This window comes from Rhea americana, unplaced genomic scaffold (genome assembly GCF_003343005.1).
Source record: "Rhea americana isolate MKP2758 unplaced genomic scaffold, rheAme1 scaffold_410, whole genome shotgun sequence".
NCBI lineage: Eukaryota > Metazoa > Chordata > Aves > Rheiformes > Rheidae > Rhea > Rhea americana.
Window position 1 is genome coordinate 2,082 of NW_028186547.1, and position 14,991 is coordinate 17,072.

Consider the following 14,991-nt stretch of genomic DNA (forward strand, 5'->3'; position numbering starts at 1 on the left):
CTTCAGTACTGCCTCTGGGAGGCCGAAATAACAAACAGTCGTTACCAACAGTCACCTTACTTGCCCGTGGCAGAACACCTCCTTCTGCAGCAGTTGCTGGGGATATCAGGGGTCTACTGCATTTTTGCTGCCTCGTTTCATTCACTTCGTCCCTTAGGTATTAATCACAAAAAGACCGCTTGTCCAGCTTTCCTCTCCGTCAGCATTTACTATCGTTGGTTCTAGCTCTGTAACAGAGAGAGAAGCTGGCATTTTACTCTCAATGAAAGGCACCGAAAGCATTTACGCATGTTCTTTTTTTCTCTTTCCCGTGTTCTTCCCCCTTTTTATACGTTTTTTTTCTTCTCCTCTCCCCTCCTTTCTTAAAGGAAAGGTCTCAATACAGCACTTTACATCATACGTTACAGGGTAAACTGTTTGGAAACATTCCGTACAGCAATTAGGGCTAGGTTATTAGACAGGCAGGTGCATCACCTAATGCTTACCTACGCCATCTTCCGTGAAGCCTTGTTTTTATCCTACTTCAGTACTATCGTTACTGTCCTGTACCCTTTCTCAAACCTTCGCACACACCACTTAACCAACAATTCCCTCGGTCTTTAACTACACGGAAGAAGGACGGCACTTGATGYGCSTGTCTCTGTTTCCGACCTATCACCTTTTCGATTCAGCTCCCAGATTCCTCTTACGCTCAGATGCTTGCCTCATAGGTGATCACAAAATAGCTAGTTTGATACCTGTAGCCACTTCGCTTCAAGATGTCCCCTTTTACAGCTCAGCTCTCTTGGCTGCCAACACCTTCTTTGGGCATCCTCTATCCACATTCATAACAATAGCGCGCGCAGCCTTTATTGTTCTCTCAATCCTAACCCTAACCCTAAATGGCTCTAACCCTAACCCTAACCCCTAACCCTRACYCTGACCCTGACCCTAACCCTAAATGGCGTTTCTAACCCTAACCCTAACCTAACCCTAACCCTAACTCTAACCTAACCCTAACCTAACCCTAACCTAACCCTTAACCCTAAACCCTAACCCTAAACCCTAACCCTCTAACCCTAACCCCTAACCCTAACCCCTAACCCTAACCTCTAACCCTAACCTCTAACCCTAACCTCTAACCCTAACCCTAAATGGCTCTAATCCTAGCTCCTTGGTGCATCCCTGGGGCCACGCAGCTCTCCTCTCTGAGCTTCCTCCCAGCCAGCCTGGATCTCCAGGCTCCCCGTGGTCTTGCTTTACCTTTACGAGTTGATTTTCTGTGCGTCCATCCCATTTTCCAGAGCAAATGCGCTCCTTGTAATAGCCTATGAGACATACGCTAGAAYCGTTAGTCCTGGCACCACACATGCAAGACACCTTACACTTTACACAGCAGGCACAGACTGGCTTAAAGAGTTTCTAGAAGTATTTGGGCAATTATTTTTGTCACAAAAGGGAGCACAGAAAACTAYAACACAGCTTGCAAACTCTCCTGTATTACCTCTGGAGAGTGGATCCTCTGCAACACTGAGACTGGTCTACAGGAAAGTCCTGGGAGGCTTTTTCTAAATCTACCCCGCTGCTGTGTGAGCAGCTAAGAACTTGGAAAAATACAAATAGCTTAGGACCACCCTCCAGAAGACACTATGTAGAATAATGCCTTACATGCCTGACAGCTGCATAATATTTACAGAACAACCTTTCGCATAGCTATGTGAAAAAGTGTAAAGACACAGTGCATTTACTCAGTGCTTTTGTGTTTATTTGAAATGCGCTATGAGTTTACTGACTTACAGGAATGCTTGAGACCCACGGTGTATGTAATTTTATTTTATATTAATGACTTCTGAGGAATGGGAAGAGTCATCAAGTCATCAAGAGTTATCAAGACTTCATAGTCATCCAAATATCCCACACTAGTACATTTTGTGTATGAAAACACAGGCTTAAATGTATATATGATGTTGAGGTTTATAGTCAGGAAAAGAAACAAACCAACCTGTGCAAAATACCAGTTTCATGCTCTAGGTAAGAGATCAAAAGCAAGAACACATGTTCTATGCTTGGCTTGGATAAATCACTTTACCTCTGTTTTAGTTACGAAGGCATGCATTGCTGATTGATATGCCCACAGCAACCCCTTTTAATTTGACTGAATTCTAGCATGTAACAAGAGCAGAATTTGACTCTTCTACTATGTAATGCTCTGCTAATGATAAGCTCCCAATATTCTGAGCTACTGAACATCATATTTTACAAAATAGTGAGTTCTGACTATTCTTGCTCACTACTGCCCTCTCCCCCAAAAAAGCTTTTGCAGACTAATATGGACAGCAGAATATTAACACAGAAATGTGATTACTATGAAGTAYGGCACCACAGGAAATCTAAGAAAGCTCAAATTTAGTTCTCATCAGTTCCTGATGCTCAGTATGACAAAACATCGTTTCAGGCAAGATTAAAAAAGAAAACTGAAAAGAACATTTGCCCTCTTGTTCAGGCCAGTCACATAGAGAAATCTGTAAGAGACCTTATAGATACTATGCTGTCCTTTCTTTCAGTATCTGAAAATACTGATGTTTATGTAGAGTTCTAACTTGAAACGAACTGCATACTATTACAAATTTCAAATCTAAANAAAAAAAAAAAAAAAAAAGATTGAAAATCATAGGTAAGCAGGGTAGGCAAATGTAACAAAAACAAATGCACAACATTGAAGACCCTTAGTATCCATTAGTAAAACTCCTGAGGTGTGTGTATACATATATATATATATATAATTGTTCATTCATGTAATGACGGAAAATTCTCTAGAGCTTTGTTTTTATTTACTTACCAGGAGTCTCCAAACTAGTATTTTATGAAGCTGAGGTATGAAATACACCACCGATTTGAGATGTCTACATCTGAGCTACTCACTTCATGTTCCCGTCAAACTGAGCAGTGATACAGTTAAAATTCAACCGCATTTAGGGCATGAGCCCTATCTCATCCAATGCTGGGGTCTAATTTTGACCAGGATAGATGCGCCTCATCTATCCTATCTCTATTATGAGAGCTTATATGAGTCAAACCACACAGATTGCTACTGCAAGCCTCTCCCTTAATCAGAATGACAATGAACAAGACTCTGGGAGGGTGGAGCTGGCATGCCACAACAGTTGCTGAGAAAGAGGATGTGTACCATTAGGCTATGTAAAGTGGCTGCCTTCCAGCAGCGTCATAAAGAAAAAAAATGGATTGCAACAGTGCGGCATTGCAGATTCTTTTTGTGTTCTTGTGTTCTGTGCATTACACATAGCCCAAGATCTAAGCAGCACAAATTTGTGTTTTAGCTAGTTTTACACATTCTTTTTCGCCTAATCTCCAAACATTTCACTCTGCAAGCAAGGATCTGGTCCTTGCTTCACTAGAAAGTATCTACATATACGGAAGACAATGTTGATTTGTCATGAGCGTGCCAATAAACATCATTAGGCCAGCAACATCTTTAGCACAACAGCCTAAACTTATTGTCCCTCAAGCTCCTAATACACTACTTAGATTGCACCTGTATGGAACAATGATACAAAAACTAATTCTTGAAAAGTAGCAAAACCAAATTAYTACGTTAGTATAAGACAACTCTTTAGGTCAGCAATCTTGAATGTAATTTATCAGTATCAACTCCTGTTGCTTCTGCTCTTAAGAAAGGTGATCAGACTTCATTTTTTGAAGTTTGGCAGGCAAATTATCTTCCAATTTCATCTCTAGAGTGCACACGTTTGGAGACTTCTTTTGGAATTCAAGATGTGCAGTAGACAGAGTCGAAGACTCTGCATTGATTTTTAAGGCTTTCAGTTGTATCTCTTCATCACAATCTTTGCTGTTGGAGATGGGATTTATTTGTTGAATTTTCAAGAGATCTCCGGTACTGCAAGTCTTCTCTACATTGCTGGAACTCATTCTCAAGGCCTTTCTTGGAAGGTCTTCCTTTCTTGAGCTAATCTTCTGAAATTTACTAGGAAGCTTGTTTTTCTCTCCTGCAACATCAGTGCAGTCAAGTGAAAAAAACTGTTCTCTTCTGTTTTTGTTGTTACTAATAGGACTGTTCATAAGAGATGATGACAGACACAGGTTTTCTTCTTGTTCTTTAACGCTGTAAGGAGGAGTGGCGACTTCAAACGTAGCATGAAACTGAGAGTAATCAACATGGAAAAAGCCATCTTCCAAGGACATTACTGGGACAAATCTGTGACCCCAAAGAACTTCATCTTCTGTATACGACGTCCTAGCTTGACATGTCATTCCTACAAAAAGCCAGAGATAGGAACACTGACATTGTAACGTGAGCAACTAGACCAGCATACATAACAAAAAAATATAATGTAGGATCAATCTATTCTGCAAGCTAACCAACTTGTGGGTTATAGAATGGAGCTATGCTCCTAGGCAATCTTCCAACAGTCAACAGAGTACCTCTGGTGACTAGTTTTTTTTACACAAACATTGGAATAAATATTGCAGGTTCACACCAAGCAATGCTCTTTGAACAAAGCAAAACCTAAAATGAAGACAATAATCTCTCACAAGCAAYAACAATCGTATTCCTCAGGGGCAGAGTTACCAGTCAGTAATCCAAAACTCTGATTTATATCCAATTAGCCAATTACTCTTAAATCCTTTCTCAGACAGTACATGAGATATGCTTCCCACAGATACCCAGTTAGGAAATTACATTACGTGTGGTTATCAAGTTTATTTTTTAAGATGCACTGTTCAGTGGTGGGATGAGAAGAGGCTTCAGAGGGGATCTGAAGACTGCCCTACCTGATGTGAAAGAGTGCTCTGCCCCAGTGGACTGTTTGTTTAGGGCTCAGTCCATCCCCTAGATAGTAATCAGTCAGGTCTGTGCCCTTTCTAACATGAGAGAATTGCACTTGGCTGCGCCCAAAGGACATTACTATTTCTAAGGCAGGAGTCAGTCAACTGATAATCTTGTTGAACAAAGGATGAAAATGCCCCTTGATGAATCAAAGTTTAACAAATATCCCTAGAAGAGGGAGAGGAAGATCTGTATGTAAATGAACCCACTAGAATCATTTAGTCTCTAACAGTACTCATGAGTTCTCAATGAAGAGCTTCTTATGTGACCATAGCATTCACTCACTGGATCTGTAGAACAATTAAGTCCTCAAAATGCAAAGTCACGAAGTAAGCTGACACCTGGACAATGCAATGTCAGAAATTCTTCTCAAATAAACCAAAGTTAAAGAAGGAAAAAAAATGCCCTAGCATTACTTGCCTGCTCATTTTGCTTGTTCCTACAGTCTTTGCAACTGTGGTCTGTATTTAATTATATAACTGTATTTGTTATTTTGTGTTAATTTTAATGCAAACTAGGTTCATGGTGATCTTGCAACATTGGAAAATATTAAAGCTTTACATTCTTTTGTAGTGGTTGTCCTTAAAACAGAGGAAGTGTGCTGCACTGCTCTACAGGCCATACTCAAAGACTGACAAGGTGCATCTCTTTTTGGATGTATTGGCCATTTTGGGTGTCAGTAATGCTGAGCCCTCCAAGAAAGGGAGGTCTTCTATTGGCTGGTAGAGGCCACTGAAGCTCTGTAGCATATGGAAGGATATCCTGGAGCATTCAGGAACCTGCAGGGAGTAACAACTGCCTTGCTATGAGCATCAGGATTTAAGATAGTCAAAATTAGAGCATGCGTATTATCCTGTTACCTGTAGTCTCAACGATTCCTTCAAGGATAACAACTATTTCAAACTGCTCACTTCTTAATGATCTTTGTGAGAGACAAAAAAAGGGGCTCTTGGAGTTAATTTCATGACAGATAGTTAATGGGGAAACTAAAAACAGCTGGTCAGCTCCAGTTCCAAATCCGACATCCAGTTCACACTGGTCTAATGGCAGAAATTCTCCCTCTGGTGTCTGTCGGGACTAAAGATAAAAAGATAGTTCAGTGATCACCACACGAAGCAAAACACAAGAAGTAATACAATCAGATCTGAACATGCCTATTTCATGACATTGTTCTATTTCATGACATTGTTATCTACGTATTAGTTCTGGGATCATCATATGGAGATATAAGTAATGCTGGATATTACAAAGCTACTACATATAACCAATTTTGACATTTCTTACCATGCCACTAGACCTCATCATAACCTACAAACTTTATTATGATATATACCTATTTTACAAATCACTGACAAAAATATCAGGTACCGTATGCCTTATAATAGGTACTCACTATGAACATCGTGCTACAAAAGTTCCCATTCATGACTACATCTCAAAATCTACAAAGCAGGCACCACTGTCTGATTCATGTTATATTACTTTCATACATTACTACTTTTTATTTGTCATACACTGTCCTGTATTAAATCAAAGGCCTTAAAGATAAGCATCACAGTAATTGTAAAGTATGTCTGGTAAGTCTTATTTCCACAAAACCACCTGAATTTATATCAAATATACTATCACCCCTTGCCAGTTAGCATGCACCACCTRTTTTATGATATTCCTCATGATCGTTATTAGGCTAGGTGCCCCATTTTTATTCAGGTCATTTTACTGATCAATTAAAAATACTGATATGTTAGCTTTTTTTTTTTTTTTTCCTGGTCCTCCAAAGTTAGCCTAGTAGTCAAAGTATAACTGAAAATGCACGTCAGCTGGCCAGATAGCTCCTCAGCTAATTGCTTTAAAGGTATCTGCTGGAAATAACCTGTTAAAATGAAAGATTTGCAAAGCATATTTAAAATCTTTTCTGCTTATTGCTTGATTAGAAAGCACATAGCTCTTTGCAGAGAAGCTGGTTTACTGATTATAAATAGTAAGTTATTACACAGTTACTAAACAGCTCTGTGTGCTTTAGTATTGACAAATGTATTGGCTTCTTTGCTTGGAAACTCCATTCGTTAACCTTACGAAACAATCTGAGCTTGTTCTCTGTATAAGATCCTAGCCCAGTAAAGGTAGCAGCTTTGCTGTTGACTTAGACCAGACTGGTATTCTACCTTTTAAAAATATCCTTAAGCAACTAATGTACTTTCAAATTGTCTCTCCACTTGTATCTTAAAAATTCTGGAATATCCAACTGCCTGGTATCTACTGGTGATCACATAACTAGTTTCGTAGCTGGTAGGGCACTGCCGTTTATAAAATAAAATGCACTGTTTTAATTAAGTGCTATATATCTGTTTTTCTGCCGAGAAAAATGTTTTTTTCCCATCTGAACAACCAAGTTTCCCCTTAGACAAGATTTCAGTTTCCCCACTACCAATGAGGCCAGCTGATTGCTTGTTCTGTTCTCACAGAACCTTTGTGCTTTGAAAGATTTACAGCACTGGAAAATAAAAGCGATCAAAACCACTATTACATAGCAATCATTACAGTGTCTGTTACATGCAAAGGCTCAAACTACTGCAAAACATCCCTTCTCTTTTGCTGAGGGAACCTGTCAAACTAGCTGCAGACTATGTCACTGCTTTTGTTACCTGGCTACTGTTCTTCCAGTGGGTGCATAGATTGGCTGACAATGTATGATCTTTGATCCAAGGTAACAATACTCAGTGTGAGCAGTATGAACCCACATTCCAACCTCAAATTTTCCTTAATCCTAACTTTCATCAAAAACAATTACACAGCCAAAGATATGCATGTTTGCACAAATCACTGCCTGAAACTTCAGAACTCTTTCTCTACAAGCCACTTTTCTCTTTGCAAGGGTTTAGCACTGGAACAGGTTGCCCAGAGAGGTTGTGGAATCTCTTTCTCTGGAGATATTCAAAACTCGCCTGGATGCAACCCTGTCTAACATGCTGTAGGTGACCCTGCTTAAGCAGGGAGGTTGGATTAGACGATCTCCAGAAGTCCCTTCCAACCTTATCCATTCTATGATTCTATTAAATGCATTCAATAGTAAACAAATCCAATGAGGTTGATCAGATATAACAGGTGATCTGGGAGAAAGCAAAAAATTGTATGAGGTATTCAGCAGCATCTACATACAGGGCTGATTTACACGGGGCACAGAGAATTTTAAAAAGAAATATATTTCTTAAGTAAAAAGTAATCATTGCATGCAACTGAAGGTAATTCAATAGCCATAGGCTGTTAAGACTCCTAGCTAGAGAGCTTTGTTGCATATAATTTTACTTCAAGGAGCACAGAGATACAGTGGAAGGCACAGGACTACAAAATGTCAGCAGTTTGTTTGGAAGATCACTAATGATTCTGTATTTTGACATCCCACATAGCACAAGCTAATAACTTTCACAGATTAATATGTGCTTGAACAAAGGCACAATTATTTAGAAATGCTCCAGCTTTCATTTTTTAATGTGGCCAGGCATGGAAAATTCAAAGGTGTGGAAAAGTTGCTCCAAAGGTTAGTTGCCTTGCAGATAAGAAAGAAAAAAAAAAAATCATTAGCTGTCTGGATTTTTCTRTCTTCAGCTTCTTGCCCCTTCATCTTTGTTTTATCTCTTATTACTCGATTGAAGAGCTAAAGCAATTACTACAAAGCAGTTACTACATTTCCTAGTACATATAAATAGAATGTAATCGCATCATGTCTTAGCTTGTTTTTGTGTCTGGCCAAACATTTTATGCCCTTTGAACCTTCACTCCTACCCTTTATTCATTCTTGGATCTCTTTTCTAAATTCTGTTGTTCACATATATCTTTTTTTTTAACTGAACACACTGTTGTAGCTATAACTGCACTGGGACCTGGAACTGCACATTTCTAGCAGTGAATTCCAACTAGCTTCTTTCTGTTCTTTGCTCCAACGGTTTGCTTTTTCCTGCTTCTAGAGTGCTCAATGTAAATTAGAATGACTCAGGTTTCTGAAGAAGTTTCAGCTGAAACAAACACGCTTGGCCTTGTAATGCCATTCTCTAAACTTTCCACTATTCACTTCAAAGAGAACCCCAGACTTCTCTCTGGCATCACTATACCATGTTGGTAGTCAGCCTGCAGACCAAAAAAGAGCCAGTACTCTATGATGGCACCAATTTAATCTACCAAGTATCCTGGGGCATACATCACACTTCCAGAAAATGCCTTTCAGACAGACTTAGATTAGTGTACTTTCTTTACAAAGGTAAATCCTCTGGGCTCCACTGGTCCCGCTGAAACACTGTGTTCACTGCTAAATATGGCTCCAATCTGAAGTATAAAAATGTGATAAGACACATTTCTTCACATTGCTTCACTGTGGCAGAAGTAAAAAAATCTTTCTAATCAGGTACAGAGGAAGTGTAGCAAGATCAGCTGTCAGCAGCACTGGACAAAGCACAACTCAGAGTACAAACAACAAAATGGCAGATCTCACTAAAGGTATATTGTGAGTTACCTCACTTTTACCATAGGATTAAAGGATAGTCAAGCAGATCTGTCAATTGGCCTCATGTTTTCTGTGCCAGTCATCTTCATACCAGTATTGTGTAGCAACAGGATTATTAGGAAACAGCACATGAGGTTGTGCATTCATTCTCTTATTTCAAAAACAATTTACAGTAGCATCGTAAAATCACAACTGTTACACTGCTCCTATTCCACTTTGACTTGCATTCCATCTTGGAGGATGGCCAGAATTAAATACTTCAGAAAAGGCTTTCTGCTATTTTTCAACAGTTAAAAGATCAATGCAAATCATGGAACATTTGGCTTTCAGAATCTTACAAGAATTGCTCCATTATAGTTCATGACAGTTTGTCTCCATACACATATCCAACCTCTTTTTGAATAGTAGTATATCCTTTTTAACTATTGTCAAAGAATATCATTTAAGTTGAGCCTTCTGCATAACAAATAAAACCCAGCCTTTTGTATTTACTGTTGTCCAGTCACCTACCACATCAGGCTTGTTTCTGCAGATTATTAAAACTGCCCATTGCTCCAAAAAGAGAATTCACATCCTCTTTTGGAGAACCGAGAATATAGAACAGTTATGACACTCATGTATGATATTGCGAAATCAAAATCATTGCTGGCATTCAGCTTCTGATGCTCCCAATCAAGCACACTCCAGCGACATGACACAGCCKCCTTCCTCTCCACAAGCCGCACACAGTATCTGCCTTCCATTCTATTCTCGCCCAGTGTATCTGTGCCTGCCAAACTACACTGTCTCCCGAAGGTTTCTTTATTCGTTGGTTACGATTTCCTTTGATCTCTTTGCGCCATTCTTCCCTGTATTCTGAATTCTGCTGAACATTGCCAGTGCTTAATAAATGGATACTGGTGACAATTAAATGATTTTTCCACAAAAGCTTTCAGAGGGTCCCGCTGAAATGCTGAAAACCCCTTGGCAGGAACCATGGGGGAAGGAACCTGAAGGTAAAACTCCCCACAGACCTACACTCAAGGGAAAGAAGGGGTCACAGTTGGCCTTTGTCCTTGGTGAGCACTAGGACCGACTCCAGCTCACCACAAAACTGGTATAATCAATTTCTTAGTCYCAACTACCACCTGCTAAGGGGCATGCAATAGTACCTCTCCCTATGGCAATCCTGCATCTCAGGCCTCACCTTGATCAGCTTGCAGCGGATCTGGGCAGACACCATGTGGCTGTTGCGGAGGTTGCCCACACGGAACATGAGGCACAGTTTACTGTCCCGCTGCGAGACCACTGCAGCATGGCTGAACACAAGGGTCTCGGCTCGCTTCTTGGGCTGCGACATCTTGATAAACATGCAGCCGATGAGGAACGCGTCAACAATGGAGCCAAGCAGCGACTGGAAGAGGAAGAGCACGATGCCCTCAGGGCAGCGCTCAGTTATGTAGCGGTGCCCATAGCCAATGGTGGCCTCGGTCTCGATGAAGAAGAGGAAGGCGGAGGGAAAGTTGTACACGTTAGCCACGCACGGGCTGTAGGTCTCATCATGTGCCTGGTGCAGGTCACCTCGCAGGTAGGCGATGCCCCACCACATGGAGGCCATGACCAGCCAGGCCACCGTGTAGGTCAGCAGGAAGATGAGCAGGTTCCAGCGCCACTTGAGGTCCACCAGTGTAGTGAAGAGGTCAGAGAGATAGCGGCTGCTCTCACCACCCAGGTTTCCGTGCTGCACGTTGCAGCGCCCGTTCTTGTCCACAAAGCGCTGCCGCTGCCTGCGGGTACTGCAGTGGGCCAGGTCCACTGCCTGGTACACATCCCCAAACTTCCTGCGCACTGCTGACATGCTGCTAGGTGCACAGCCTCTCTGTGTGCACCGCGGGGCCCCACTGCCTGTGCGCAGTCTCACTGTAACACCCCGCTAGCGATGTTCCGGCTGACAGAGATTAGAATAATAATGTGAGCAGCACTGAGTCATCCGCTGGGAGCTGGTGTTGCCAGCAGCATCAAGGATTTTAAAAGTAACTCGTGAGATAGCTCAGGTCTTAAACAAAGAGATGTGAGCATGCGAATCCTCAGCCTGCATTTAAAATGAAATAAGTATTCCAAGTGAACAAGGTCCAGTCCATCAGAATTAAATCATAATCACTTCAACAACTCGTGCGTTCCTTTTTAAGGCTGAACTAGCAGAAAGGCTGTTTGAAATGCAGTCGTCTAGAACCTGAAGTGATTTCATTGCAGCCCTCCTGTTTTTGATGGACAGAAAGATCTGAGATCAGAAACAACAATTTCTAAATGCACTTGTAGCTTTAAGTAAGGCTCAGGTGGTGACTTTTTTGGCCACATTGTTACTTTTAATGTTACTTCTCAAAAATCAGTGGTATTTGAAATTAATTCACAGGTACATAGGAACGTTATTTCTATTCAGATGAGTCATTTCAAAAACTAATTTTCAGCAAATCATTACAGAATTATAGCCTGCATTCATTCCGTTCCTGACATTTTTAAAACTAGTTTGTAGCAGCTGGTGACTGTTTTGCTTTAGCTCTAGAGTGGGAATTAAAGGAACTATTAGTCTGTCTGAAGTTTAATTTCAATATTGTTACCATATACTAAAGCATAACCAAATATTTTTAAGATGTTCACACTGTCAGTCTTGACATCACTTCATTAATACTTTCCAAGAAGGCTTATGCTTAGCTTCTAGTAGGTGCTTTGTGGTATATCTGGGGCCTATTTTCTAGACGTTGGTGGATCATAGCTTTCTTCCTTTTAACTTCCTCCCAAATCATGCACTTCATTTTCATGGTAAATACAGAAAAGTAAGGATCAGATGAACTAATCAACTTGAGATTAATTACACTCTTCAGCTAGAGCAATTTCATCAAAATATTTCCTTCTCCCCAAGTATCATTAGAAAAATATTATTTTTTGGCATTTTTTGCAAAAGACAGACTACAGTAGTGCGGTTACTAAGAAGACATCATCCAAGATGTTGAGAAAGCTCTCTTTCTTTCTTTTTTTTTTTTTTAACAGTCCAATGGAAAACATTTTTATCTCTCTTCAGGCATGTGCCACCTAGTTGAGCAGTTTCTTAATACTCAGAAGGGGGAGACAATAGCAGAAGGAAGAGTTTATCTTCTGATTCTACATTAATTTTTAAAAGCATATATTGTGTTTTTTGGAGGGAGGTTTACTATCTAACACTCAGTGAAAAGAAATTAGATTAGCTAGCTGTTCAGGATCCAAAAAAATCCACATTTGGTAATTCCACACTCCGTCATTTTTCTAGGTCAAGTGGATGATGGCCAAGACTTACCACGAATTGATAGCTTTTCTCATGTGATGTCATGCATATCCATATTGTGTAAAGCAGCAAGATGGAAAAAACACAGAGTTTACATGAGGTTTTCATCCTGGCAAGTCCAGTACCACACAGATTTGCAGCTTGCTGGCTCTCAGTGGGGCTTATTAGTCTGTGTAGTACCACAGTAATGTATTTACAGTGTTTTCCACTCTGGATTCAATTTAGACTTTGCTAGTTTCAGTTCATGCAGTGCAATCCATTGCACAGTATATGCCTGATTTTCAAGTCATTGTATCCTGGGGATAAAAGAAACAACAATACATTTGATTCTTTTTTCTTGGAACTGTAGCAGACTGGTAATATTATTCATGTAATGATTAACCTAAAGTTGAACCAACTGTTCCCATATGCATTTAGTAACTCTGCTGCCATCATAACTTTATAAAACCACATTGAGTAAATCCTTAAGCCATCTGCAGTCAAGAACAGGTATTAGTAAAGAGGTATAACAGATCTGACAACTACTTGTCAAACAACTACCTGTCCAAAGATACTATTCCTTTATGCATTTTTACAAATTAAATGGAAATTCATATAACAATGACCAAAGCAGTATGCTGGCAAGGTATCCTGTACCTTTTTCTCTGTATTTTGATAAATTTTAAAAGTTTTCCTATCTTTCACAGTAACAGCAGTGAACTTATTTCCCAAGACAAGGCAGATGGAAGCACTGATGTTTGCAACCTACCTTGAAAGATTTATTTTCTTTGGCATTATTCTTTGTTCAGGTAAGCCTTAGCATAGGATCCTAGGAGGATACTAGGAAACATTTCTATTTTGTCTTTAATTAATGCCATTTATCACAGTAGTAACATACAATTAATAAACAACTTTGAAGAAATCAGCATTTAATTATATATTAAATTTTATAAAGCATAAAATTATCATTCATGCTTAGCAACTAACTTACTACTTCTTTCCAGAATAACACTGCGTGCTGCAGACTGGCCTTCCCGTCCTTCAGATACATGCATAAAAATATATTTAAGCAGGATGTTCTTGATTCTAGAAGTCTGACTAAGCAAAGCACCTGTACTCCTGAAGTGTTACTTCTGCAGCTGATAAGTGACCGATATATTACCCTATCTCTACTCTCGAGGTCTGTAAGCAATCTCAAACTATTGTTTGAGATTTGTGCCAGGTCTTGCAGGCAAGTGTGGTATTTTATAGAGATTATAAAGCCAATGGGCCTCTTGTCTCTGACTAATCATCTCTGGGCATGAGGCACGTCAGAGTGCCAGCAGACGGTGACTCTACACCCTCCTTATGGGATTCATATCATGGGACTTCTCAGCCTATGTACCAACTGTGCAAGGTACATGCATGCACAAGCTTGTGTACAAGCCTCTCCTCACTTCATGCTAAACTGGATTCTCCAACACAAAAAAGTACTCAGGCTCTCGCATTCGACTTGCTCCCTCACTTCTTAACTGCGGCAATTTTCTGAATGTAACCGAACTTTTTCCTCTGCTTTAGCCATCCTGCTCATCCCTGCAAAGTCACAGTAAGAGTGGCAGTGTAGTCATCAGGCTGGGGACACAACCTGGGAGAGCAGACATCTATCTTTCGCTTTAACCAACTGTCCATGTCACGGAAAACCATCTGAAGACCTAGCGAGAAGACTCTGCAAACAGAAACTCGTCTATACCTGGCCTCTGCATCACCCATAAACACCAGCTGTTCTGGTAACAAGTGCTGCCTCTACAGAGCATCATCCTAGCAGATCCATCCTCTGCCACTGTCAGTGACCTTCCCTGTGTGTCTCTCCAGTGCCTGCATGCTTACCACATCAAGCACARCTCTTTGCTTTTACCTTTGTATCCACCAGCATGAATCATCCTGAAGTATTTTTGTGTCCACGTCCCCTCCTCCTGTGATGAACTGCCTACAAAAAATGCCCGAGAGCTGCTGCAGTGTCCTGCTTCACAACCCTATATGAAACAATGCCCCGCCTGGCAGCAGCTGCCCGGCGGGTCACCACCCCCGGCTCATCCCGAATGACTGCGGCACAGGGGCTCCAGAGCCCGGGCGGCGTGGAGTGAAGCGGCCCGGGAGGCCGCCCCTGAGGCCTCGCGAGCTGCCCGGGCCCCTCGCGCCGCCGCGGCGGCCCCGCGCCGCCGCCGCTGCCGCCGGGGTGACGCCTCTCGCCGGGGCCCGCAGCCGCCAGGCTCGGCAGGGCGCTGCCGCCGCGGCTCCTGGCCCGCGTTTCGCGGCACATCCCCAGCTGGGCCCAGCAAGTCGGCTGCTCCGCGCCGCCTGTCCGCCCCCAGCAGCTTGGGGCGGGGGGAG

General features: G+C 41.3%; 1 protein-coding gene across 3 annotated transcripts; it reads right to left on the reverse strand.

Moving 5' to 3' along the window:
- Positions 1 to 6: 6 nt before the first annotated feature.
- Positions 7 to 14,963, reverse strand: LOC146590326 (G protein-activated inward rectifier potassium channel 1-like). 3 transcript variants are annotated; one of them, XR_014897026.1, is made up of 6 exons: positions 14,516 to 14,963; positions 12,655 to 12,938; positions 10,531 to 11,581; positions 5,707 to 5,923; positions 3,592 to 4,271; positions 7 to 227 (listed from the first exon to the last, which is right to left on the reverse strand). XR_014897026.1 is itself a non-coding variant. In XM_085314734.1 (5 exons), the coding sequence occupies exons 3-5, from the start codon at positions 11,179 to 11,181 to the stop codon at positions 3,667 to 3,669; spliced, it is 1,473 nt and encodes a 490-aa protein (XP_085170860.1). In that variant the 5' UTR covers positions 11,182 to 11,415; positions 12,655 to 12,938; positions 14,516 to 14,963; the 3' UTR covers positions 2,789 to 3,666. The 3 variants fall into 3 exon arrangements, 2 of the variants coding, with proteins under 2 accessions (XP_085170860.1, XP_085170859.1); XM_085314734.1 differs by lacking the exon at positions 7 to 227 and having other exon boundaries at positions 2,789 to 4,271; positions 10,531 to 11,415; XM_085314733.1 differs by lacking the exon at positions 7 to 227 and having other exon boundaries at positions 2,789 to 4,271.
- Positions 14,964 to 14,991: the final 28 nt, after the last annotated feature.